Source organism: Taudactylus pleione, unplaced genomic scaffold, assembly GCF_031769625.1.
Source record: "Taudactylus pleione unplaced genomic scaffold, aTauple2 ptg001334l, whole genome shotgun sequence".
NCBI classification, from domain to species: domain Eukaryota; kingdom Metazoa; phylum Chordata; class Amphibia; order Anura; family Myobatrachidae; genus Taudactylus; species Taudactylus pleione.
Window position 1 is genome coordinate 483,013 of NW_028285734.1, and position 27,483 is coordinate 510,495.

The 27,483-nt window shown below is 43.5% G+C and overlaps 1 protein-coding gene across 1 annotated transcript in view; it reads right to left on the reverse strand.

Moving 5' to 3' along the window:
* IGSF21 (immunoglobin superfamily member 21) overlaps positions 1–27,483 on the reverse strand; it is a 666,639-nt gene that overhangs the window by 288,955 nt on the left and 350,201 nt on the right. Inside the window, exon 4 of the mRNA XM_088463203.1 lies at positions 15,946–16,064. Within this exon, the coding sequence (XP_088319329.1) occupies positions 15,946–16,064 (119 nt within the window). The remainder of the gene's footprint in view (positions 1–15,945; positions 16,065–27,483) is intronic.

The window sequence follows — 27,483 nt, forward strand, 5'->3', positions numbered from 1 at the left end:
AGATACAGTACATACATACAGTATATAGATACACTACACAGATACAGTACATACATACAGTATATAGATACACTACACAGATACAGTACATACATACAGTATATAGATACGCTACATAGATACAGTACATACATACATACAGTATATAGATACACTACACAGATACAGTAAATACATACAGTATATAGATACGCTACATAGATACAGTACATACATACAGTATATAGATACACTACACAGATACAGTACATACATACAGTATATAGATACGCTACATAGAGTACATACATACAGTATATAGATACGCTATATAGATACAGTACATACCTACAGTATATATACGCTACATAGATACAGTACATACCTACAGTATATATACGCTACATAGATACTGTACATACAGTATATAGATACGCTACATAGATACAGTACATACATACAGTATATATACGCTACATAAATACAGTACATACCTACAGTATATATACGCTACATAGATACAGTACATACAGTATATAGATACGCTACATAGATACAGTACATACATACAGTATATATACGCTACATAGATACAGTACATACATACAATATATAGATGCGCTACAAAGATACAGTACATACATACAGTATATAGATACAGTACATACAGTATATACAGTGCATACATACAGTAGATAGATACAGTAGATAGATACAGTACATACATACAGTATATAGATACGCTACATACATACAGTACATAGATACAGTGCATACATACAGTATATAGATACAGTGCATACAGTATATAGATACGCTATATAGATACAGTACATACATACAGTATATAAATACGCTACATAGATACAGTACATACAGTATATAGATACGCTACATAGATACAGTACATACATTCAGTATATATACGCTACATAGATACAGTACATACAGTATATAGATACGCTACATAGATACAGTACATACATACAGTATATATACGCTACATAGATACAGTACATACATACAATATATAGATACGCTACAAAGATACAGTACATACATACAGTATATAGATACAGTACATACAGTATATACAGTGCATACATACAGTAGATAGATACAGTAGATAGATACAGTACATACATACAGTATATAGATATGCTACATAGATACAGTACATAGATACAGTACATACATACAGTATATAGATACAGTGCATACAGTATATAGATACGCTACATAGATACAGTACATACATACAGTACATAGATACAGTGCATACATACAGTATATAGATACAGTGCATACAGTATATAGATACGCTATATAGATACAGTACATACATACAGTATAGATACGCTACATAGATACAGTACATACAGTATATAGATACGCTACATAGATACAGTACATACAGTATATAGATACCGTGCATACATACATACAGTATATAGATACGCTACATAGATACAGTACATACAGTATATAGATACAGTACAAACATACAGTATATAGATACGCTATATAGATACAGTACATACAGTATATAAATACGCTACATAGATACAGTACATACATACAATATATAGATACAGTACATATATACAGTATATAGATACGCTACATACATACAGTATATAGATACAGTGCATACATACATACAGTATATAGATACAGTACATACACACAGTATTTAGATACAGTACATACATACAGTATATAGATACAGTACATACATACAGTATATAGATACAGTGCATACATACAGTATATAGATACAGTACATGCATACAGTATATAGATACGCTACATATATACAGTACTTACATACAGTATATAGATACAGTGCATACCTACATGCAGTATATAGATACGCTATATAGATACAGTAGATACAGTACATACATACAGTTTATAGATACGCTACATAGATACAGTGCATAAATACATACAGTATATAGATACAGTACATACATACAGTATATAGATACGCTACATATATACAGTACTTACATACAGTATATAGATACAGTGCATACCTACATGCAGTATATAGATACGCTATATAGATACAGTAGATACAGTACATACATACAGTTTATAGATACGCTACATAGATACAGTGCATAAATACATACAGTATATAGATACAGTACATACAGCACTTAGGGGTCTATTTATCATTAAACATTTGTGGAAAACACCAGTTTTCGGGGATACCTGTTAACATTTAGTATACGAAGGTATTATGGAGGGATCACAGCAGGTATCTCCAATATCTGCTGCTGTCCCTCCAATTCTGCCAGCAGCCACAACCCCCATACGGTTCTGAGGGGGATACGATGCCGTCAGTAAAAGCATCCTGAGACCATCCATGTGTGGGGTGGTCTCTCAGCCATGATCACTCACAATTTTGTCTAAGAACACAGCCATGAATAAAGAATGGTACCAAAACATCCTCCGAGAGCAACTTCTCCCAACCATCCAAGAACAGTTTGGTGATGAACAATGCCTTCTCCAGCATGATGGAGCACCTCGCCATAAGGCAAAAGTGATAACTAAGTGGCTTGGGGAACAAATCATCAAAATTTTGGGTCCATGGCCAGGAAACTCCCCAGAGCTTACTCCCATTGAGAACTTGTGGTCAATCCTCAAGAGGCGGATGGACAAACAAACCCACAAATTCTGACAAACTCCAAGCATTGATTAGGTAAGAATGGGCGGCCATCAGTCAGTATGTGGCCCAGAAGGTGAGTGACAGCATGCCAGGGCGAATTGCAGAGGTCTTGAAAAAGAAGGGTCAACACTGCAAATATCCTGTAATGTTACCTCAGTATATCATAGTAACATCTGACACTTATGTAATACTGTAATGTTACCTCAGTATACCATAGTAACATCTGACACTTATGTAATGCTGTAATGTTACCTCAGTATACCATAGTAACATCTGACACTTATGTAATGCTGTAATGTTACCTCAGTATACCATAGTAACATCTGACACTTATGTAATGCTGTAATGTTACCTCAGTATAACATAGTAACATCTGACACTTATGTAATGCTGTAATGTTACCTCAGTATACCATAGTAACATCTGACACTTATGTAATGCTGTAATGTTACCTCAGTATACCATAGTAACATCTGACACTTATGTAATGCTGTAATGTTACCTCAGTATACCATAGTAACATCTGACACTTATGTAATGCTGTAATGTTACCTCAGTATACCATAGTAACATCTGACACTTATGTAATACTGTAATGTTACCTCAGTATACCATAGTAACATCTGACACTTATGTAATGCTGTAATGTTACCTCAGTATATCATAGTAACATCTGACACTTATGTAATGCTGTAATGTTACCTCAGTATAACATAGTAACATCTGACACTTATGTAATGCTGTAATGTTACCTCAGTATACCATAGTAACATCTGACACTTATGTCATGCTGTAATGTTACCTCAGTATACCATAGTAATATCTGACACTTATGTAATGCTGTAATGTTACCTCAGTATACCATAGTAACATCTGACACTTATGTAATGCTGTAATGTTACCTCAGTATACCATAGTAACATCTGACACTTATGTAATGCTGTAATGTTACCTCAGTATACCATTGTAACATCTGACACTTATGTTATGCTGTAATGTTACCTCAGTATACCATAGTAATATCTGACACTTATGTCATGCTGTAATGTTACCTCAGTATACCATAGTAACATCTGACACTTATGTAATGCTGTAATGTTACCTCAGTATACCATAGTAATATCTGACACTAATGAAATGCTGTAATGTTACGTCAGTATACCATAGTAACATCTGACACTTATGTAATGCTGTAATGTTACCTCAGTATACCATAGTAACATCTGACACTTATGTAATGCTGTAATGTTACCTCAGTATAACATAGTAACATCTGACACTTATGTAATGCTGTAATGTTACCTCAGTATACCATAGTAACATCTGACACTTATGTAATGCTGTAATGTTACCTCAGTATACCATAGTAACATCTGACACTTATGTAATGCTGTAATGTTACCTCAGTATACCATAGTAACATCTGACACTTATGTAATGCTGTAATGTTACCTCAGTATACCATAGTAACATCTGACACAAAGGTCTAATAACACTGAAGCAGCAAACTTTGTGACAACCAATACTTGTGTCATTCTCACAACTTTTGGCCATGGCTGTAGAATCTGATTGGTTGCTATGGGCAACATCTCCACTTCTAATAACCCTGCACTTTAATAAATATACCCCTATGGGTCTACTGCATTTAACTATAAATAAATAAAGGTCAATAAAATGCGTATTATTGCTTTAAGTGGAGCACGAGCAGCGCGAAGCCAGGGGCACTTCAGCAGAAGTACAAGTCCCGTCATTAGCCCATTTCTACGTAATCGGAGCATATAAAAATATTAAGATCACACAAATTGCACCAAGTATTTCCCATTAAACTTCATTTTGCTCTTAGCAAATGGATTCAATGACTGGCTCACTGCGTGTGCCATCCGGTAATGCGCTCCAGCATTCCTTCTCTCTGGCTTGAAGTAGTGAGTTCCATTTAAGCCCTTTGCACTGCACACCATTAACTCCCCGGAGGTGAATATCTCCCCCGCTGTGCCACCGTCACACATATAGCGTTGGCATATGGGGGGCCATCGAGTACCGCAATCATCTGCATCTTCCCAGAAGCCCCCCCTGCCCCCGTCATTACCAGAAATGGGACATGGAATAAATACTCGCTAATACCTGATTGTGCGCTAAAGAATGAATCTCGTCTTATAAAGAACTTAATGGAGTTTGAGGATTAGACAAACAATTACTATGGCTCTCCGTAACGCTGAAGAGGACAATGTGTCATTTATACAGCAATTAGAAATACTGAACACAATGTGGAATACATAATGTGGAATAACGCAGGACTGAGGCGGAGAATTATACATGTATTAATGTGCACCTGTCACTAGGAATGAACATTATCTGATTGAACAGAACAGGACAGAGTATCTTTATCACTCCAGTTCCAAAAACACTTCTCGCTTGCCTGCGCTCTCTCCTGGGCTGGCAGCCGACAATCTATGCAAATGAGGCGGCAGATTCAGGTGGAATTTTTGGAACGTGGCATTGTACTGTCGGTTTCAAGGGATAGGTAATAGCAGGCGGGAAGGGTGATGGGACTGCTCTCCAGCAATAAGTGACACACTGTCCTCTCTACACAGCCATGTAGGTGCGTTACAGATATCGACCCCCGATAGGTGTGTTACAGATATGTACCCCCGATAGGTACGTGTTACAGGCACAGTGAGTGTTACAGGCTCAGTGTGTGAGTGTTACAGGCACAGTGAGTGTTACAGGCTCAGTGTGTGAGTGTTACAGGCTCAGTGTGTGAGTGTTACAGGCACAGTGTGTGAGTGTTACAGGCACAGTGAGTGTTACAGGCTCAGTGTGTGAGTGTTACAGGCACAGTGAGTGTTACAGGCTCAGTGTGTGAGTGTTACAGGCACAGTGAGTGTTACAGGCTCAGTGTGTGAGTGTTACAGGCACAGTGAGTGTTACAGGCTCAGTGTGTGAGTGTTACAGGCACAGTGAGTGTTACAGGCTCAGTGTGTGAGTGTTACAGGCTCAGTGTGTGAGTGTTACAGGCACAGTGAGTGTTACAGGCTCAGTGTGTGAGTGTTACAGGCTCAGTGTGTGAGTGTTACAGGCTGAGTGTGTGAGTGTTACAGGCACAGTGAGTGTTACAGGCTGAGTGTGTGAGTGTTACAGGCACAGTGAGTGTTACAGGCTCAGTGTGTGAGTGTTACAGGCTCAGTGTGTGAGTGTTACAGGCTCAGTGTGTGAGTGTTACAGGCTCAGTGTGTGAGTGTTACAGGCACAGTGAGTGTTACAGGCTGAGTGTGTGAGTGTTACAGGCACAGTGAGTGTTACAGGCTCAGTGTGTGAGTGTTACAGGCACAGTGAGTGTTACAGGCTCAGTGTGTGAGTGTTAAAGGCACAGTGAGTGTTACAGGCTCAGTGTGTGAGTGTTACAGGCTCAGTGTGTGAGTGTTACAGGCACAGTGAGTGTTACAGGCTCAGTGTGTGAGTGTTACAGGCACAGTGTGTGAGTGTTACAGGCACAGTGTGTGAGTGTTACAGGCTGTGTGCGTGAGTGTTACAGGCTGAGTGTGTGAGTGTTACAGGCTGAGTGTGTGAGTGTTACAGGCACAGTGAGTGTTACAGGCACAGTGAGTGTTACAGGCTGAGTGTGTGAGTGTTACAGGCACAGTGAGTGTTACAGGCTGAGTGTGTGAGTGTTACAGGCACAGTGAGTGTTACAGGCTCAGTGTGTGAGTGTTACAGGCACACTGAGTGTTACAGGCTCAGTGTGTGAGTGTTACAGGCACTGTGAGTGTTACAGGCTCAGTGTGTGAGTGTTACAGGCTCAGTGTGTGAGTGTTACAGGCACAGTGAGTGTTACAGGCTCAGTGTGTGAGTGTTACACGCACAGTGTGTGAGTGTTACAGGCACAGTGTGTGAGTGTTACAGGCTGTGTGTGTGAGTGTTACAGGCTGTGTGTGTGAGTGTTACAGGCACAGTGAGTGTTACAGGCACAGTGAGTGTTACAGGCACAGTGAGTGTTACAGGCTCAGTGTGTGAGTGTTACAGGTACAGTGAGTGTTACAGGCTGAGTGTGTGAGTGTTACAGGCACAGTGAGTGTTACAGGCTCAGTGTTTGAGTGTTACAGGCACTGTGAGTGTTACAGGCTGAGTGTGTGAGTGTTACAGGCACAGTGAGTGTTACAGGCTGAGTGTGTGAGTGTTACAGGCACAGTGAGTGTTACAGGCTCAGTGTGTGAGTGTTACAGGTACAGTGAGTGTTACAGGCTGAGTGTGTGAGTGTTACAGGCACAGTGAGTGTTACAGGCTCAGTGTGTGAGTGTTACAGGCACAATGAGTGTTACAGGCACAGTGTGTGAGTGTTACAGGATGCCTTTAGGATCCAGAGATAGACATCATGGCTACATAGAATAATCTCTTCTGCATTTAAGCTGTCTGACTGACAGAAATGTGCGTCCATACCCCCAGCCGGCTGTACGGTGTGCGAGATCTGCCTAATATCACCGGACAGCGGCTCCATCACATTCCTGCAATCACCTGGCGGTACTAGCAATCCCTACAGTGCCAACCCCGTCACAGGATATCAGCAATTCAGCCCATTCTGAGAGGATTTCTGATTCATCTGTCATACATTAGCCTCCCAGTATGATGGAGGAGTTATTAAACTTATATGACCTGTGCTTTAAGTGGTAACGAGAGACGGCACTTGGCAGCGGGAGTAGAAGGTTCTCAGCTTCAGAAGCTTCTCACGTGCCCCAAGAGCTGGCTCATGGCGGAAGTTACTGACCTGTCTTATATTCACCTCCGTCCATCGTACGTTCTCTCCTGCATATTTATTAAACTGAAATTGTGAGATCCCCTCAAAATCTCAGTATCCCCATCATATATCTGCCAGGGTCCATCCATATCCAACCACAGAGCAGCCTCACAGGTGTCTATGGGGGCGCTGCTATGCTGCCGGATTATCCAAGCACCGAGCGCTAACGACATCTAATGATGTCGTTATTCTATAGTAGCCTATAGACTACTCCTTACACATATTCCGGATCCCTCTCCGCCTGGCCCCGATGACGCATGTGCTGGATTCACATGCACAGTACCTGCGGGGGAGCCTAGCTGGGGGGGGGGGGGGCGGCAGAGTAATGGCGCTGGGGCGGCTCTTATTGGAGCATAATAATCATTTTGCGTGGAAATATTACTTTTCTCATTACAAATTTAGGCAACATGATTTGATCACATCTGTATTCTTAGTGCACATTGTGACAGATAGGGCCCTAATAACACCTCACTCATCTCTGCCGCCCTCAGTCCTGTGTTACCAATGCATCACTGGCTGCACAAACCCCAGCACTGGCTACACTGACCCCATCACTACCTGCACTGACCCCAGCACTGGCTGCACTGACCCCAGCACTGGCTACACTGAACCCATCACTACCTGCACTGACCCCAGCACTGGCTGCACTGACCCCAGCACTACCTGCACTGACCCCAGCACTGGCTGCACTGACCCCAGCACTGGCTGCACTGGCTACACTGACCCCATCACTACCTGCACTGGCTGCACTGACCCCAGCACTGGCTACACTGACCCCATCACTACCTGCACTGACCCCAGCACTGGCTGCACTGACCCCAGCACTACCTGCACTGACCCCAGCACTGGCTGCACTGAGCCCAGCACTGGCTGCACTGACCCCATCACTACCTGCACTGACCCCAGCACTGGCTACACTGACCCCATCACTACCTGCACTGACGCCAGCACTGGCTGCACTGACCCCAGCACTACCTGCACTGACCCCAGCACTACCTGCACTGACCCCAGCACTGGCTGCACTGACCCCAGCACTGGCTGCACTGACCCCAGCACTACCTGCACTGACCCCATCACTACCTGCACTGACCCCAGCACAGGACACTGGCTGCACTGACCTCAGCACTGGACACTGGCTGCACTGACCCTAGCACTGGACACTGGCTGCACTGACCCCAGCACTGGACACTGGCTGCACTGACCCCAGCACTGGCTGCACTGACCCTAGCACTGGTTAACTGGCTGCACTGACCCCAGCACTGGACACTGGCTGCACAGACCCTAGCACTGGTAACTGGCTGCACTGACCCCAGCACTGGACACTGGCTGCACTGACCCCAGCACTGAACACTGGCTGCACTGACCCCAGCACAGCACTGGTAACTGGCTGCACTGACCCCAGCACTGGACACTGGCTGCACTGACCCCAGCACTGAACACTGGCTGCACTGACCCCAGCACTGGACACTGGCTACACAGACCCTAGCACTGGACCCTGGCTGCACTGACCCCAGCACTGGACACTGGCTGCACTGACCCCAGCACTGGACACTGGCTGCACTGACCCCAGCACTGGACACTGGCTGCACTGACCCCAGCACTGGACACTGGCTGCACTGACCCCAGCACTGGACACTGGCTGCACTGACCCCAGCACTGGACACTGGCTGCACTGACCCCAGCACTGGACACTGGCTGCACTGACCCCAGCACATTAGCATTCCAATATGATGGAGGAGTTATTAAACTTATATAACTTGTGTTTTAAGTGGTAACGAGAGACAGGACTTGGCAGCGGGAGTAAGAGGCTCTCACTTCAGAAGCTTCTCACGTGCCCCAAGAAGTCATTGTTTCAAAGTTAATCACTAGAACTTCCTAATACTCATTGCGTTTCTGGCTGCTGTCATATCTGCAAGTCATAGCATTGCAATCGTCTGTAATACTGTTACTTTCTGTTAGAGGCTAATGCTGGGTACACACTGCCCGACATGTCGGCCGTTCCATTGATCGCCAATATATTGTGTGCCCGTCGGCTAGTGTCTACCAGCGACGTCCTTCACAGACGTATCGCGTTGGCTCTGCTGCACAGCCGATGGCGGTTATATCTGTCCATCGGGCTGTGTGTACGGGCGGTCAGCCGACCGCCCTTACACTTGCAACAGAGGCTGCGGGGAGGGGGCGCGGCACGACCCCTTCCCATCGGGACCCGCAGCCAGATGATGGTTGTTCAGTGTGTATGACCAACAATCGTCTGCAGATATATGCGTCAGGTGTGTACCCAGCTTAACACATGAGATGACTGTTGCTGTTCGTAACAGATTGCTCTACAGTATTAATTAAGCTTTGTGGTTTAGGTTTAATGAAAATGGTTTAACTGGAATGTAATAGGCTGCATGAATCAGATGGAAAAGCATGAACGCTCAACGCTCTGCCACAGAAAAAATAAAACATTTTGCTTATATAAAAGGCAGCTAATATTGTCTGATAACAAGTAACAAGGTCACAATGTTCTTTGATTCAACAAGAAGTTATATGATTGACAGCTGGTGCTGCCCTCTAGGTGTCAGAATAAGAACTGCAGATGAATAATAACATGGTCATTGCTCCAAACATAAAGGGGGTTAAAGGAATAATAATAATAATAATAATAATAATAATAATAATAATAATAATAATAATAATAATAACAATAACATCATCAAACTAAACAAAGGGGTCAATCCAATTAGGTGCGAGTTGCTATTTTCTCTTCGAATTTGCATAGCGAATCCAATTAGCAACTCGTACTGGACCAGTCAGACTGAATTTGCATTTTTCTATTCGCACCTCCCTGAGGGTGAGAGATGGAAAGGAAAATCTTTATTTTAAGATTAAAATGTCGGGAGACTGTGCTGAACCCCTTGGACACCCCATAATGACTAATGAGGCAAATGCAAATTTCAAATTAGCTTAATTAGTCCAATAATTACATGTCATTTTTGGGGGTAAAAAAAATATATATATTCTTAAATTACCCCAAAATCAATTTTTTCATTCCTTTAGACAACTCAAATTTAATTACAATTTTTTTTAAGCGAAAAATAATTATATATTTTTTAATCATTTTTGTTTTTATTAAATTTTTCGTTTCATTAGTTTGAGACTAAATGAAAAAAGTTTGCTTGTTATAATTTTTTTTTGCATTTTTTTTATAAAAAGCACAAATCAGCCATTTGACACCATTTAAAAACCTACAGTACCTTCCTAATTCCCACAAACCGCCCTCTATACGGTTCTGCTAAGGAAATTATCCATTTTGAGGGGTCCAGGATGGTCTCCCCACATTTTTATGCATTTCTCTCACATCTCATTTGGCAGTCATTTCGCACCCTTCTGCCACGAGTACCGCGAATAGGCATTTTTATTTGGATTGGAGAACTCTCGGGAGCGCGCTTCTATGCCAAGTCTGTGAGTTTCAAGAAACAAACTCGCTACTCGCAATTCGCACCTAACTGGATTGAGCCCAAAGAGTGTAGACTCAAACCCTAAACAGAACTTAATATTAATCTGTACTCATATAATGAAATACTTACATTTAGCAATGATGATATATGCTAAACATTAATATTTATACACACACGGATGAAACCAACACAAACACGGAGAGAACATACAAACAGATAGGACACTGCTTGTAATTGAACCCATGACCCTAGCACTGTAAGACAGCAATGCTAACCACTGTACCACCTTATATAAGATTGTGTGACCAACATGCTACTCCGCCCTACATACAAACCCAATATACAGGGGGCAATACTACGGTGACAGGGTATATTCTAGTCTCACCACCAAAACTGTGTTTAGCATCTTATTAAACCTCTCAGGTCTATAGATAAGATACATTATTCAGTTTGTTTATCATTACCTGTTCCTGGTGATCCCCTGAATCTATTATACTTAAATATACTGTTCGACCCCCCCCCAACACACCTTCTTTCCACACACTGTAGTTCCACACATTTCCAGCAATGAAGAGGTTAACACATGAAGTGTGAATGGCAGCTAGTAGGCATTTCCCCCAATGGCACCAGGGAGCTCGCTCTCCTCCCTTGCATCCTCCATGTGTCAGCTCTGCAGCCTCAGTACCAGTGTGCCAACCGGCATCAAAGAAAGGTGTAAAAATAATCCCAGCATCTGCTACTCTCCCCACTCCGGGGGCAGCTGAGCTAACGAGTTGGCACCAGCGCCCGTGTGTGGGAGGAAGGGCTGATTGTCATAACCTTCATATCGCAGTAATTATGCGATTTCTCCTTCCTGCCGTCCTTCCATAAAACCCATGTTCACAGAGTGCGGGATTTGTATGTAACACAGAAAAGGGGTCAAATCTGTAATAAACATCATTCTGTCATTTTACTGGATGCCGATATCTCATAGATCAAACTTTTATAGCCCAATGCATTATGGACCCACAAAAGGTCAAGAAGAGAATCAATCATAAGATCTATGGCTTTAATTCACATTTATGTTACAGATAAATCCATTTGTGACCAAAGAAGACATCTGAGAGCAAACTACTGTAGGGGTAAACCAAAAGGGGTGTGATACACAGAGATCAGACCAGAGGGGTGTGATAGACAGATCAGGCTAGGGGTGTGATACACCGAGATCAGACCAGAGGGGTGTGATACACCAAGATCAGACCAGAGGGGTGTGATACATTGAGATCAGACCAGAGGGGTGTGATACACCGAGATCAGACCAGAGGGGTGTGATACACCGAGATCAGACCAGAGGGGTGAGATACACCGAGATCAGACCAGAGGGGTGTGATACACCGATATCAGACCAGAGGGGTGTGATACACCGATATCAGACCAGAGGGGTGTGATACACCAAGATCAGACCAGAGGGGTGTGATACACCGAGATCAGACCATAGAGGTGTGATACACCGATATCAGACCAGAGGGGTGTGATACACCGAGATCAGACCAGAGGGGTGTGATACACCGATATCAGATCAGACGGGTGTGATACACCGAGATCAGACCAGAGGGGTGTGATACATCGAGATCAGACCAGAGGGGTGTGATACACCGAGATCAGACCAGAGGGGTGTGATACACCGAGATCAGATCAGAGGGGTGTGATACACCGATATCAGACCAGAGGGGTGTGATACACCGATATCAGACCAGAGGGGTGTGATACACCGATATCAGACCAGAGGGGTGTGATACACCGAGATCAGACCAGAGGGGTGTGATACACCGAGATCAGACCAGAGGGGTGTCATACATCGAGATCAGACCAGAGGGGTGTGATACACCGAGATCAGACCAGAGGGGTGTGATACACCGAGATCAGACCAGAGGGGTGTGATACACCGATATCAGACCAGAGGGGTGTGATACACCGATATCAGACCAGAGGGGTGTGATACACCGAGATCAGACCAGAGGGGTGTGATACACCGAGATCAGACCAGAGGGGTGTGATACACCGAGATCAGACCATAGAGGTGTGATACACCGATATCAGACCAGAGGGGTGTGATACACCGAGATCAGACCAGAGGGGTGTGATACACCGATATCAGATCAGAGGTGTGTGATACACCGAGATCAGACCAGAGGGGTGTGATACATCGAGATCAGACCAGAGGGGTGTGATACACCGAGATCAGACCAGAGGGGTATGATACACCGATATCAGATCAGAGGGGTGTGATACACCGATATCAGACCAGAGGTGGTGTGATGCACCGAGATCAGACCAGGGGGATGTGATGCACCGATATCAGACCAGAGGGGTGTGATACACCGATATCAGACCAGAGGGGTGTGATACACCGATATCAGACCAGAGGGGTGTGATACACCGAGATCAGATCAGAGGGGTGTGATACACCAATATCAGACCAGAGGGGTGTGATACACCGATATCAGATCAGAGGGGTGTGATACACCGAGATCAGACCAGAGGGGTGTGATACACCGAGATCAGATCAGAGGGGTGTGATAGACAGATCAGACCAGAGGGGTGTGATACACCGAGATCAGACCAGAGGGGTGTGATACAACGAGACCAGACCAGAGGGGTGTGATCATGTCAGGGATGTCATACACCGAGATCAGACCAGGGGTGTGCGATATACCGGGATAAGACCGGGGGTGTGATAGACAGATCAGGCCAGGGGTGTAATACACCGAGATCAGACCAGACGTATGTCATACATTAAGATCAGGCCAGGGGTGTGATACACCGCGATCAGACCAGAGGGGTGTGATACACCGAGATCAGACAGAGGGGTGTGATACACCGAGATCAGACCAGAGGGGTGTTATACACAGAGATCAGACCAGAGGGGTGTGATACACCGAGATCAGACCAGAGGTGTGTGATACACCGAGATCAGACCAGAGGGGTGTGATACACCGAGATCAGATCAGAGGGGTGTGATACACCGAGATCAGACCAGAGGGGTGTGATACACCGATATCAGACCAGAGGGGTGTGATGCACCGAGATCAGACCAGAGGGATGTGATGCACCGATATCAGACCAGAGGGGTGTGATACACCGATATCAGACCAGAGGGGTGTGATACACCGATATCAGATCAGAGGGGTGTGATACACCGAGATCAGACCAGAGGGGTGTGATACACCGAGATCAGATCAGAGGGGTGTGATAGACAGATCAGACCAGAGGGGTGTGATACACCGAGATCAGACCAGAGGGGTGTGATACAACAAGACCAGACCAGAGGGGTGTGATCATGTCAGGGATGTCATACACCGAGATCAGACCAGGGGTGTGCGATATACCGGGATAATACCGGGGGTGTGATAGACAGATCAGGCCAGGGGTGTAATACACCGAGATCAGACCAGACGTATGTCATACATTAAGATCAGGCCAGGGGTGTGATACACTGCGATCAGACCAGAGGGGTGTTATACACAGAGATCAGATCATAGAGGTGTGATACACCGAGATCAGACCAGAGGGGTGTGATACACTGAGACCAGACCAGAGGGGTTTGATCAGGTCAGGGATGTCATACACCGAGATCAGACCAGGGGTGTGCGATATACCGGGATAAGACCGGGGATGTGATAGAATGATCAGGCCAGGGGTGTAATACACTGAGATCAGACCAGAGGTATGTCCTTCATCAAGATCAGGCCAGGGGTGTGATATACCGAGATCAGACCAGAGGGGTGTGATACACCGAGATCAGACCAGAGGGGTGTGATACACCGAGATCAGACCAGAGGGGTTGTGATACACCGAGATCAGATCATAGAGGTGTGATACAACGAGATCAGATCAGAGGGGTGTGATACACCGAGATCAGATCAGAGGGGTATGATACAGAGATCAGATCAGGGGGGTGTGATACACAGAGATCAGACCAGAGGGGTGTGATACACCGAGATCAGACCAGAGGGGTGTGATACACTGAGATCAGACCAGAGGGGTGTGATACACTGAGATCAGACCAGAGGGGTGTAATACACTGAGATCAGACCAGAGGTATGTCCTTCATCAAGATCAGGCCAGGGGTGTGATATACCGAGATGAGACCAGAGGGGTATGATACACCGAGATCAGATCAGAGGGGTGTGATAGAGATTAGACTAGGGTTGTGATACAGAAAGATCAGACTAGGGGCTGTAATAAACAGATATCAAAGAATACTGTAATAAATTGAGATTAAGTATTTAGTTCCCTTTCTATCTCTTTACCCCCCATCGCTTTAGTGCCCTCTCCACAGTTCTCCTTTGATTCTATGATTACAGTATTCACAAGTGTAACATAAATACAGGCTACTGGGGAGAGAACCATAAATTTCAGAGGTGCGAGCGGCAGCCAAACAACGGACAGGCGGGTGACATTTAGACAACCAGTAATATACGTCGCACATTATTAGGACGCCTAATAAAATAATATACCTTATTTACTGAGCAGCCACACAATAAGTATTCCCCAGGGGACAAGGAAAGGTGGCACAGATAATAACCTTTACCCACAGACACACAGGATCGATAAAGAAAATTATAGTTAATGTTATTCAATCCGTTCTTTTTACATTATCCAGCATTTGCTCTGCTCATTACAGAAAAGCCCACTGGTGCCAAGGGAGGGAAGGTGGCTGGCAGTGCCCTGACATGGGTGCTAGCACAACAGAGTGGGTACAGGTTACAGCGTCACCAGCTCTCCATATGTACATGGCTGGCACGGGAAGACGTGTAGAGGAAGCATGACGTGATGAGTCTGCAACTGACCTATCCACAGTATATTGTAGTGACAACAGCTACATAACGTCCGCCCAGTACAGGTGATGTCACAGAACTATGACACGTCATGAATGACCACATACCGGAAACTATGAAGCGCAAGTAGAAACTAAAAAAAGATTTATATACGTGTGCTTAAAGAGAGTTACACAAACCCCTTCAGGAAGATTCCCGCTCACAGCCCCCGTTCTCATCATGGAAGGCGATACTCACACATGACGTTGAGGAACACGTTGTCTGAAGCTAGCACCACTTTCTCCCGCGTGGCCCTGTCATATATCCCAACATGGCACTCGTAGGGACCGTTGTCTGAAATGCGCACCTCCGGGAGCCTGGCGGAAAAAAAACGGGCAACAAGAGCAGTTAATTATCTCAGCCAGGCAGAGCGATCGTACGTACACATAACGGCCACGGTCACAACCTCATAAACATAGAAGATCCCGCTTTATTGGGACAACACGGCCCACGGCAAAGGGCTGAGAGCCACGGCGGCTTTATGAGGTGTGAAAGGGGTCGTTTCATCTCCCAGGACTAAAGCTTTCACTGAAGTGTAATCGATGGGAGGCGAATGAACCCAGACAGCGAAATGTACTAGAAACGTATCAGGTTACTGCGGCTGTTGGGGAATTAGGCAAGTAGCATTCTCCCGGCCCACGCGCCCACTTCTAGCTGCTGAATAATGAATCTACCAGTAAAGAATAACCCTGACAAGTAACCGTGGATAAACATATAATTACCTCTGATATGGGCACGGTATGACATGGGTTTCACTGACAATGTGAGAAATATTACATTTCCATCCAGCATGTTATTTTCTCTTGTGGCGTTCAACACTTCCCTTCCAGAGGGTGTAATTGGGGAATTGTTTAAGCAGTACAGTTAAATAAATGTTTTGTCCACAAAAAAAAAAATGTTATACTTCTTTAATGTTACTTAATCACATTATAGAATGAAGCAGCTATTTGACATAAATACATATGAAAAGCCGTGTACCAATGAGCTGAATGATATACGTGTAGTAACTGGAGCATTACTCCTACAAAGACGAAAACAAACAAATAAAGGCCCTGATTCAGAGCAAGACGCAAGTGGCTGCTCGTTCGCTCCGAGCGACGTTTGCCCAACTGCGCATGCGTACGGATCGTAATACGCATGCGCGAACCACTCAGTGCGGCCGAAATTCATGTGCTCGCAAAATAGCGAATGCCTGATAATTTGAGTGACAGAAAGAGGCGTATGTGGGTGGTAACAGGGGAAGCTGCTTGAAAACGGGGAGTGGAGATCCGATCGCAGGCGTGCTTAAAGGTCAAAACGGGCGTTTTATGGGTGTGCATAATTAAAACAGCAGCGTCATTGACCACGTCACTGGGTTATTTTATAGCCAGAACTGCTCGCAAAATTGTGGTAGCAAAAACCAACCACAAGAATAGCGAGCAGTTCATACCCTGGTCGATGTACTCGATTAATCTAATAAATAGCGGACATGACGTAGGATGCGAGCGGCCAGGGGGCGTATTTTTCCAAAAAACGAACGCAACTTTTGTTCGCTCGTTCAGACCTAGAGGCGTGAACAGACCGCAAACAGCGAACGGTTCATTTGAATAGCCACCCCTTGTTTTAGAACGAACGACCGCAAATAGCGAGTGGCTCTGAATGAGGGCCAAAGACTAATGAGGCACCTCAAGAGGCTTTCAGAAGCGGGCAATTGCCCTGTTTGCCCTGACTGTAATAATTTATATAAAAACTTTATGGGTCACCAGAATGTAAGGAGACCATAGAAACTTCTCACAATTAAAAAGAAACAAATTGCACAGAGAATACTATAATAGTTCAACATACCCATTATGCATCTATAATGTGGTGTCAGAGGTTCTATACAGTAGTCCTTAGCATTATGTCCAGGCAACACAGCTCTCCTGATACACAGTAACATACAGTACACTAATACACTTGTCTGGATGTGAAGGAATGACCATCTCTCCTGATATACAGTAAAATACAGTACACTAATACACTTGTCTGGATGTGAAGGAATGACCATCTCTCCTGATACATAGTAACAGATACTAGTATGGATGTGAAGGAATGACCATCTCTCCTGATACATAGTAACATACACTAGTCTGGATGTGAAGGAATGACCATCTCTCCTGATACATAATAACAGACACTAGTATAGATGTGAAGGAATGACCATCTCTCCTGATACACAGTAACATACAGTACACTAATACACTTGTCTGGATGTGAAGGAATGACCATCTCTCCTGATACATAGTAACATACACTAGTCTGGATGTGAAGGAATGACCATCTCTCCTAATACATAGTAACAGACACTAGTATGGATGTGAAGGAATGACCATCTCTCCTGATACATAGTAACATACACTAGTCTGGATGTGAAGGAATGACCATCTCTCCTGATACATAATAACAGACACTAGTATAGATGTGAAGGAATGACCATCTCTCCTGATACATAGTAACAGATACTAGTATGGATGTGAAGGATGACCATCTCTCCTGATACATAGTAACATACACTAGTATGGATGTGGAGGAATGACCATCTCTCCTGATACATAGTAACATACACTAGTCTGGATGTGAAGGAATGACCATCTCTCCTGATACATAATAACAGACACTAGTATAGATGTGAAGGAATGACCATCTCTCCTGATACATATAGTAACAGATACTAGTATGGATGTGGAGGAATGACCATCTCTCCTGATACATAGTAACATACACTAGTATGGATGTGGAGGAATGACCATCTCTCCTGATACATAGTAACATACACTAGTCTGGATGTGAAGGAATGACCATCTCTCCTGATACATAATAACAGACACTAGTATAGATGTGAAGGAATGACCATCTCTCCTGATACACAGTAACATACAGTACACTAATACACTTGTCTGGATGTGAAGGAATGACCATCTCTCCTGATACATAGTAACATACACTAGTCTGGATGTGAAGGAATGACCATCTCTCCTAATACATAGTAACAGACACTAGTATGGATGTAGAAGAATGACCATCTCTCCTGATACATAGTAACATACACTAGTATGGATGTAGAAGAATGACCATCTCTCCTGATACACACTATGTGGAGGAATGACCATCTCTCCTGATACATAGTAACATACACTAGTATAGATGTGAAGGAATGACCATCTCTCCTGATACACAGTAACATACAGTACACTAATACACTTGTCTGGATGTGAAGGAATAACCATCTCTCCTGATACACAGTAACAGACACTAGTATGAATGTGGGAGAATGACCATCTCTCCTGATACATAGTAACATACACTAGTCTGGATGTGAAGGAATGACCATCTCTCCTGATACATAGTAACAGACACTAGTATGGATGTGAAGGAATGACCATCTCTCCTGATACATAGTAACAGAAACTAGTATGGATGTGGAGTAATGACCATCTCTCCTGATACATAGTAACAGAAACTAGTATGGATGTGGAGTAATGACCATCTCTCCTGCTACATAGTAACAGACACTAGTATGGATGTAGAAGAATGACCATCTCTCCTGATACATAGTAACAGACACTAGTATGAATGTGGGGGAATGACCATCTCTACTGATACATAGTAACATACACTAGTATGGATGTAGAAGAATGACCATCTCTCCTGATACATAGTAACATACACTAGTATGGATGTGAAGGAATGACCATCTCTCCTGATACATAGTAACATACACTAGTCTGGATGTGAAGGAATGACCATCTCTCCTGATACATAGTAACAGACACTAGTATGGATTTAGAGGAACGACCATCTCTCCTGATACATAGTAACAGACACTAGTATGGATGTGGAGGAATGACCATCTCTCCTGATACACACTATGTGGAGGAATGACCATCTCTCCTGATACATAGTAACATACACTAGTATGGATGTGGAGGAATGACCATCTCTCCTGATACATAGTAACAGAAACTAGTATGGATGTGGAGGAATGACCATCTCTCCTGATACACAGTAACGCCGTAGCTAGGGTAGTGCGGCCGGTGCCATCGCACAGGGCACCACAGGTCAGGGGGCGCTGTTTGGGCCTGTAAAATTTCTGTTTATTATCATTCTTGCTTGTAGCTCCCTCTTATTTCATCCCCAGCATCTCCCTGCCTACCCTATCTCTTCCCTTTCCCTTCCCCATGAGGCCATGGCCCTTTTTTGGGTGCATTATGTCCCTTTGAAAAAACAGGGGGGCGCCAATGCTCTTTCTGGCATAGGGCACCAAAAAGTCTAGTTACGGCTCTGCCAGTATGAATGTGGAGGAATGACCATCTCTCCTGATACACAGTATAATACAGTACACTAATACACTAGTATGGATGTGGAGGAATGACTATCTCTCCTGATACATAGTAACAGACACTAGTATAGATGTGAAGGAATGACCATCTCTCCTTATACAAAGTAACAGACACTAGTCTGGATGTGGGGGAATGACCATCTCTCCTGATACATACACTAGTAACATACACTAGTATGAATTTGGGGGAATGACCATCTCTCCTGATACATACACTAGTAACATATACTAGTATAGATGTGAAGGAATGACCATCTCTCCTGATACATAGTAACATACACTAGTATAGATGTGAAGGAATGACCATCTCTCCTGATACATAGTAACATACACTAGTATGGATGTAGAAGAATGACCATCTCTCCTGATACATAGTAACAGACACTAGTATAGATGTGGAGGAATGACCATCTCTCCTGAAACATAGTAACAGAAACTAGTATGGATGTAGAAGAATGACCATCTCTCCTGATACATAGTAACATACACTAGTATGGATGTAGAAGAATGACCATCTCTCCTGATACATAGTAACAGACACTAGTATGAATGTGGGGGAATGACCATCTATCCTGATACATAGTAACATACACTAGTATGGATGTAGAAGAATGACCATCTCTCCTGATACATAGTAACATACACTAGTCTGGATGTGAAGGAATGACCATCTCTCCTGATACATAGTAACATACACTAGTCTGGATGTGAAGGAATGACCATCTCTCCTGATACATAGTAACAGACACTAGTATGGATTTAGAGGAACGACCATCTCTCCTGATACATAGTAACAGACACTAGTATGGATGTGGAGGAATGACCATCTCTCCTGATACATAGTAACAGAAACTAGTATGGATGTGGAGGAATGACCATCTCTCCTGATACACAGTAACGCCGTAGCTAGGGTAGTGCGGCCGGTGCCATCGCACAGGGCACCACAGGTCAGGGGGCGCTGTTTGGGCCTGTAAAATTTCTGTTTATTATCATTCTTGCTTGTAGCTTCCTCTTATTTCATCCCCAGCATCTCCCTGCCTCCCCTCTCTCTTCCCTTTCCCTTCCCCATGAGGCCATGGCCCTTTTTTGGGTGCATTATGTCCCTTTGAAAAAACAGGGGGGCGCCAATGCTCTTTCTGGCATAGGGCACCAAAAAGTCTAGTTACGGCTCTGCCAGTATGAATGTGGAGGAATGACCATCTCTCCTGATACACAGTATAATACAGAACACTAATACACTAGTATGGATGTGGAGGAATGACTATCTCTCCTGATACATAGTAACAGACACTAGTATAGATGTGAAGGAATGACCATCTCTCCTTATACACAGTAACAGACACTAGTCTGGATGTGGGGGAATGACCATCTCTCCTGATACATACACTAGTAACATACACTAGTATGAATTTGGGGGAATGACCATCTCTCCTGATACATACACTAGTAACATATACTAGTATAGATGTGAAGGAATGACCATCTCTCCTGATACATAGTAACATACACTATTCTGGATGTGAAGGAATGACCATCTCTCCTGATACATAGTAACATACACTAGTATGGATGTAGAAGAATGACCATCTCTCCTGATACATAATAACAGACACTAGTATAGATGTGGAGGAATGACCATCTCTCCTGATACATAGTAACATACACTAGTATGGATGTGGAGGAATGACCATCTCTCCTGATACATAGTAACAGAAACTAGTATGGATGTAGAAGAATGACCATCTCTCCTGATACATAGTAACATACACTAGTATAGATGTAGAAGAATGACCATTTCTCCTGATACACAGTAACAGATACTAGTATGGATGTAGAAGAATGACCATTTCTCCTGATACATAGTAACAGACACTAGTATGGATGTAGAATGACCATCTCTCCTGATACATAGTAACAGATACTAGTATGGATGTGGAGGAATGACCATCTCTCCTAATACACAGTAACAGACACTAGTATGAATGTAGAAGAATGACCATCTCTCCTGATACACAGTAACAGACACTAGTATGGATGTAGAAGAATGACCATCTCTCCTGATACATAGTAACATACACTAGTCTGGATGTGGGGGAATGACCATCTCTCCTGATACATAGTAACATACACTAGTATGGATGTGGAGGAATGACCATCTCTCCTGATACATAGTAACATACACTAGTATGGATGTGGAGGAATGACCATCTCTCCTGATACATAGTAACAGAAACTAGTATGGATGTGGAGTAATGACCATCTCTCCTGATACATAGTAACAGAAACTAGTATGGATGTGGAGTAATGACCATCTCTCCTGATACATAGTAACAGACACTAGTATGGATGTAGAAGAATGACCATCTCTCCTGATACATAGTAACAGACACTAGTATGAATGTGGGGGAATGACCATCTCTCCTGATACATAGTAACATACACTAGTATGGATGTAGAAGAATGACCATCTCTCCTGATACATAGTAACATACTCTAGTCTGGATGTGAAGGAATGACCATCTCTCCTGATACATAGTAACATACACTAGTCTGGATGTGAAGGAATGACCATCTCTCCTGATACATAGTAACAGACACTAGTATGGATTTAGAGGAACGACCATCTCTCCTGATACATAGTAACAGACACTAGTATGGATGTGGAGGAATGACCATCTCTCCTGATACACACTATGTGGAGGAATGACCATCTCTCCTGATACATAGTAACATACACTAGTATGGATGTGGAGGAATGACCATCTCTGCTGATACATAGTAACAGAAACTAGTATGGATGTGGAGGAATGACCATCTCTCCTGATACACAGTAACGCCGTAGCTAGGGTAGTGCGGCCGGTGCCATCACACAGGGCACCACAGGTCAGGGGGCGCTGTTTGGGCCTGCAAAATTTCTGTTTATTATCATTCTTGCTTGTAGCTTCCTCTTATTTCATCCCCAGCATCTCCCTGCCTCCCCTATCTCTTCCCTTTCCCTTCCCCATGAGGCCATGGCCCTTTTTTGGGTGCATTATGTCCCTTTGAAAAAACAGGGGGGCGCCAATGCTCTTTCTGGCATAGGGCACCAAAAAGTCTAGTTACGGCTCTGCCAGTATGAATGTGGAGGAATGACCATCTCTCCTGATACACAGTATAATACAGTACACTAATACACTAGTATGGATGTGGAGGAATGACTATCTCTCCTGATACATAGTAACAGACACTAGTATAGATGTGAAGGAATGACCATCTCTCCTTATACACAGTAACAGACACTAGTATAGATGTGGAGGAATGACCATCTCTCCTGATACATAGTAACATACACTAGTATAGATGTGGGGGAATGACCATCTCTCCTGATACATACACTAGTAACATATACTAGTATAGATGTGAAGGAATGACCATCTCTCCTGATACATAGTAACATACACTAGTATGGATGTGGAGGAATGACCATCTATCCTGATACATAGTAACATACACTAGTATGGATGTGGAGGAATGACCATCTATCCTGATACATAGTAACATACACTAGTATAGATGTGAAGGAATGACCATCTATCCTGATACATAGTAACATACACTAGTATGGATGTAGAAGAATGACCATCTCTCCTGATACATAGTAACATACACTAGTATAGATGTGGAGGAATGACCATCTCTCCTGATACATAGTAACAGAAAATAGTATGGATGTAGAAGAATGACCATCTCTCCTGATACATAGTAACAGATACTAGTATGGATGTAGAAGAATGACCATTTCTCCTGATACATAGTAACAGACACTAGTATGGATGTAGAATGACCATCTCTCCTGATACACAGTAACAGACACTAGTATGGATGTGGAGGAATAACCATCTCTCCTGATACATAGTAACAGAAACTAGTATGGATGTGGAGGAATGACCATCTCTCCTGATACATAGTAACAGAAACTAGTATGGATGTGGAGGAATGACCATCTCTCCTGATACATAGTAACAGACACTAGTATGGATGTAGAAGAATGACCATCTCTCCTAATACACAGTAACAGACACTAGTATGGATGTGGAGGAATGACCATCTCTCCTGATACATAGTAACAGACACTAGTATGAATGTGGAAGAATGACCATCTCTCCTGATACACAGTAACAGACACTAGTATGGATGTAGAAGAATGACCATCTCTCCTAATACACAGTAACAGACACTAGTATGGATGTAGAAGAATGACCATCTCTCCTAATACACAGTAACAGACACTAGTATGGATGTAGAAGAATGACCATCTCTCCTGATACATAGTAACAGACACTAGTATGAATGTAGAAGAATGACCATCTCTCCTAATACACAGTAACAGACACTAGTATGGATGTAGAAGAATGACCATCTCTCCTAATACACAGTAACAGACACTAGTATGGATGTGGAGGAATGACCATCTCTCCTAATACACAGTAACAGACACTAGTATGGCTGTAGAAGAATGACCATCTCTCCTAATATACAGTAACAGACACTAGTATGAATGTAGAAGAATGACCATCTCTCCTAATACACAGTAACAGACACTAGTATGAATGTAGAAGAATGACCATCTCTCCTAATACACAATAACAGACACTAGTATGGATGTAGAAGAATGACCATCTCTCCTAATACACAGTAACAGACACTAGTATGGATGTGGAGGAATGACCATCTCTCCTAATACACAGTAACAGACACTAGTATGGCTGTAGAAGAATGACCATCTCTCCTAATACACAGTAACAGACACTAGTATGAATGTAGAAGAATGACCATCTCTCCTAATACACAGTAACAGACACTAGTATGAATGTAGAAGAATGACCATCTCTCTTGATACATAGTAACAGTTACTAGCCTGGAAGCAGTCACCAATCTGGATATAACATTTTGATGTTGGTAATACATGATTTCATCATTAGCAGGAGTGCAGAATAAATACATTGTCTAACTGAGGAGCAGACCACGGAGGACAGGAGTCTATACAGGACCAGAAAATGTTTTTGCTGTTTGGAAATCCTTACAGCTTTCTAGAACGTCCTCTGTGGCAGCCAGATGTACAATAATAAACCAACATTCACTAACTACTATACTACTGTAATGTTTGCAATCTCGTTAGCCGTGGTCTGAAACGAAAGGGCCTGGGCCAAGGATTGCGGCTGTTTCTTCGTCTGTCGTACATTGAGATGTAGTGTTGTGATCCATTTACCACCTGGTATCTGCGGCTCACAAACACAGACCCTTCCTAAAGTGGATTAAGAACACAGACTGCACATTCGCTCCGGGAATGGAGAAGTATTGATCAGGGGCCGGCTAGCAGTCAGTAGTCAGGATTCAGATAACAGCGGCTCACGACGGAGATACTTTCAGCAGCAATAGGGTAAAATCAATAAACTATTAATAACTTCACAGGATCAAGCAGATTGCTGGGTAATGCAGTTTAGCCGCTTGAGTTTACCAACACTGACAGCTTCTCAGAAGGGTAAGTAATTGTGTTACAGAGTCGGCGCTGACATGGCGATCAGAACAGAGTGCCGAGGGAAGATAATGTAAGTATTAAATCCCTTTCCACTCTAATCCGTCCTTGCTGCGGACACTGGATGTTGGGAAAACGGTGCATTGGGTCTCTCACCCCGCACTGTGTACATGTATACACACAACACTTTCCATGTTAAATCGTTGCTGCCCATCATACATCTCCTCAGCAATGGCAAAAGCCATTACAGGGCTGTTAGATTGCAAGCTCTTAAAGCAAGGAGCGCTTCCACACCACCACAAAACAATATCATGACAATAAAATAGTTTTAAGTAATAGCCATCCGGTGTTACATACAATCACTGCGGGATGGGATTAGGAACTCACAGACATCCAGTTTAAATATTTAAAAACGAACATTAATTAAGCGGATGATTTACAAATAACTTTTATTCATTTTTCTACTGTCTTAGGGGTACATTGACTAAAGTGAGAGTTTTTAGAAGTGGAGATGTTGCCCATAGCAACCAATCAGATTCTACTTAACATTTAAATAGCGTCTTCTAGAAGATAATAGCTAGAATCTGATTGGTTGCTATGGGCAACGTCTCCACTTCTAAAAAAAAATCTCACTTTAGTAAATATACCCCTTAGGCCTAATACAAAATGTTATTTATTCTGAGCATTTAAACACGTTCTTAAATCCTTTTAAAGTTACCTTTGAGACGGGCAGTCACAGTATAGTGTCACCAGCGCGCCTTTATGCACGCATTTCCTGACAAGCGTTCGCATTGCTTTGTGGCAGTGTTTAGGTCGCCTCCAGTGTTCAATAGCGTTATTGATTAATAAATTTACAGTAAAGACTATGGCACATAATATACTGCGCTGCAGGGATAATGTACAGATGTGTCCACATATACCTAGGGGGTAAATTTACTCAAGTGAGAGTTTTTAGAAGTGGAGATGTTGCCCATAGCAACCAATAAGATTCTAGCGATTATCTCTGTAGAAGGTGCTAGTTACATGATAAGTTGGGCAGGTCATGGTGAGCTGAGAAGGGCTGCCTGCCCTGACTGCAGCAATAGTGTATGAGCACACATCAGTATGACAATGTTTTAATGTACAGATGTGTCCTCAGCCACAGCCAGTGGGGGTCTCTGTACAAATCCCATCGTCTGCGACATTAGCATTGTGATAGAAGCACTGGAGAAGTTAGGGATGGCATGTATATGTGTCCCAGATTCCTGTCATATGTATTTTAACCCCCAGGAAAAGTCTGTTTTACAAACAGATTTGAGGGTCGGCTTTTGGTAAAAGCCGGAGAATGAGTCCTGGGGGTGTGGATGTGAGAGAGAAGGGAGAGCTCCATCCACAGGGCCATTTCAGGTGTTAGGCCTTTCAGCCTGAGAGCAGGCTAATTAGGGATTACACCTGGAAGTGGCTCAATATAGCTGTGTAAGAGTTTAGATGCAGTGTCTCACACACCCTGGGGAGAACAGACACAGAGGTTTGTTCAGAGACACTGGGACCTGTTGAAAGAGCTGTGTTTGTGGTGAGGCAGTAGGCCTTGCCACTTGTAGAGAGGAAATTACCTGTCTAGTCAGTGCTCAGTCGGGCTAGGGTTTATGTTATGTTTGGTTTATTTGACTATTGGAGTTGCACAATAAAAACTGGTGCCGACCAGCTTTCATGAAAACCCACGACTGGAGTGCTGTTTCCTGGCTGCTGTGTGTAAGGAGGTGTCCACCTACCCCAGGAGAGGGACCACCTACCCCGATCATATCAAAGCATAAAGACGCAGCTGCATTAGCGTCCACCTCTTAATCAGGTGCTAACAGAGCTTTGCTGCTTGTCAGAGCCACTG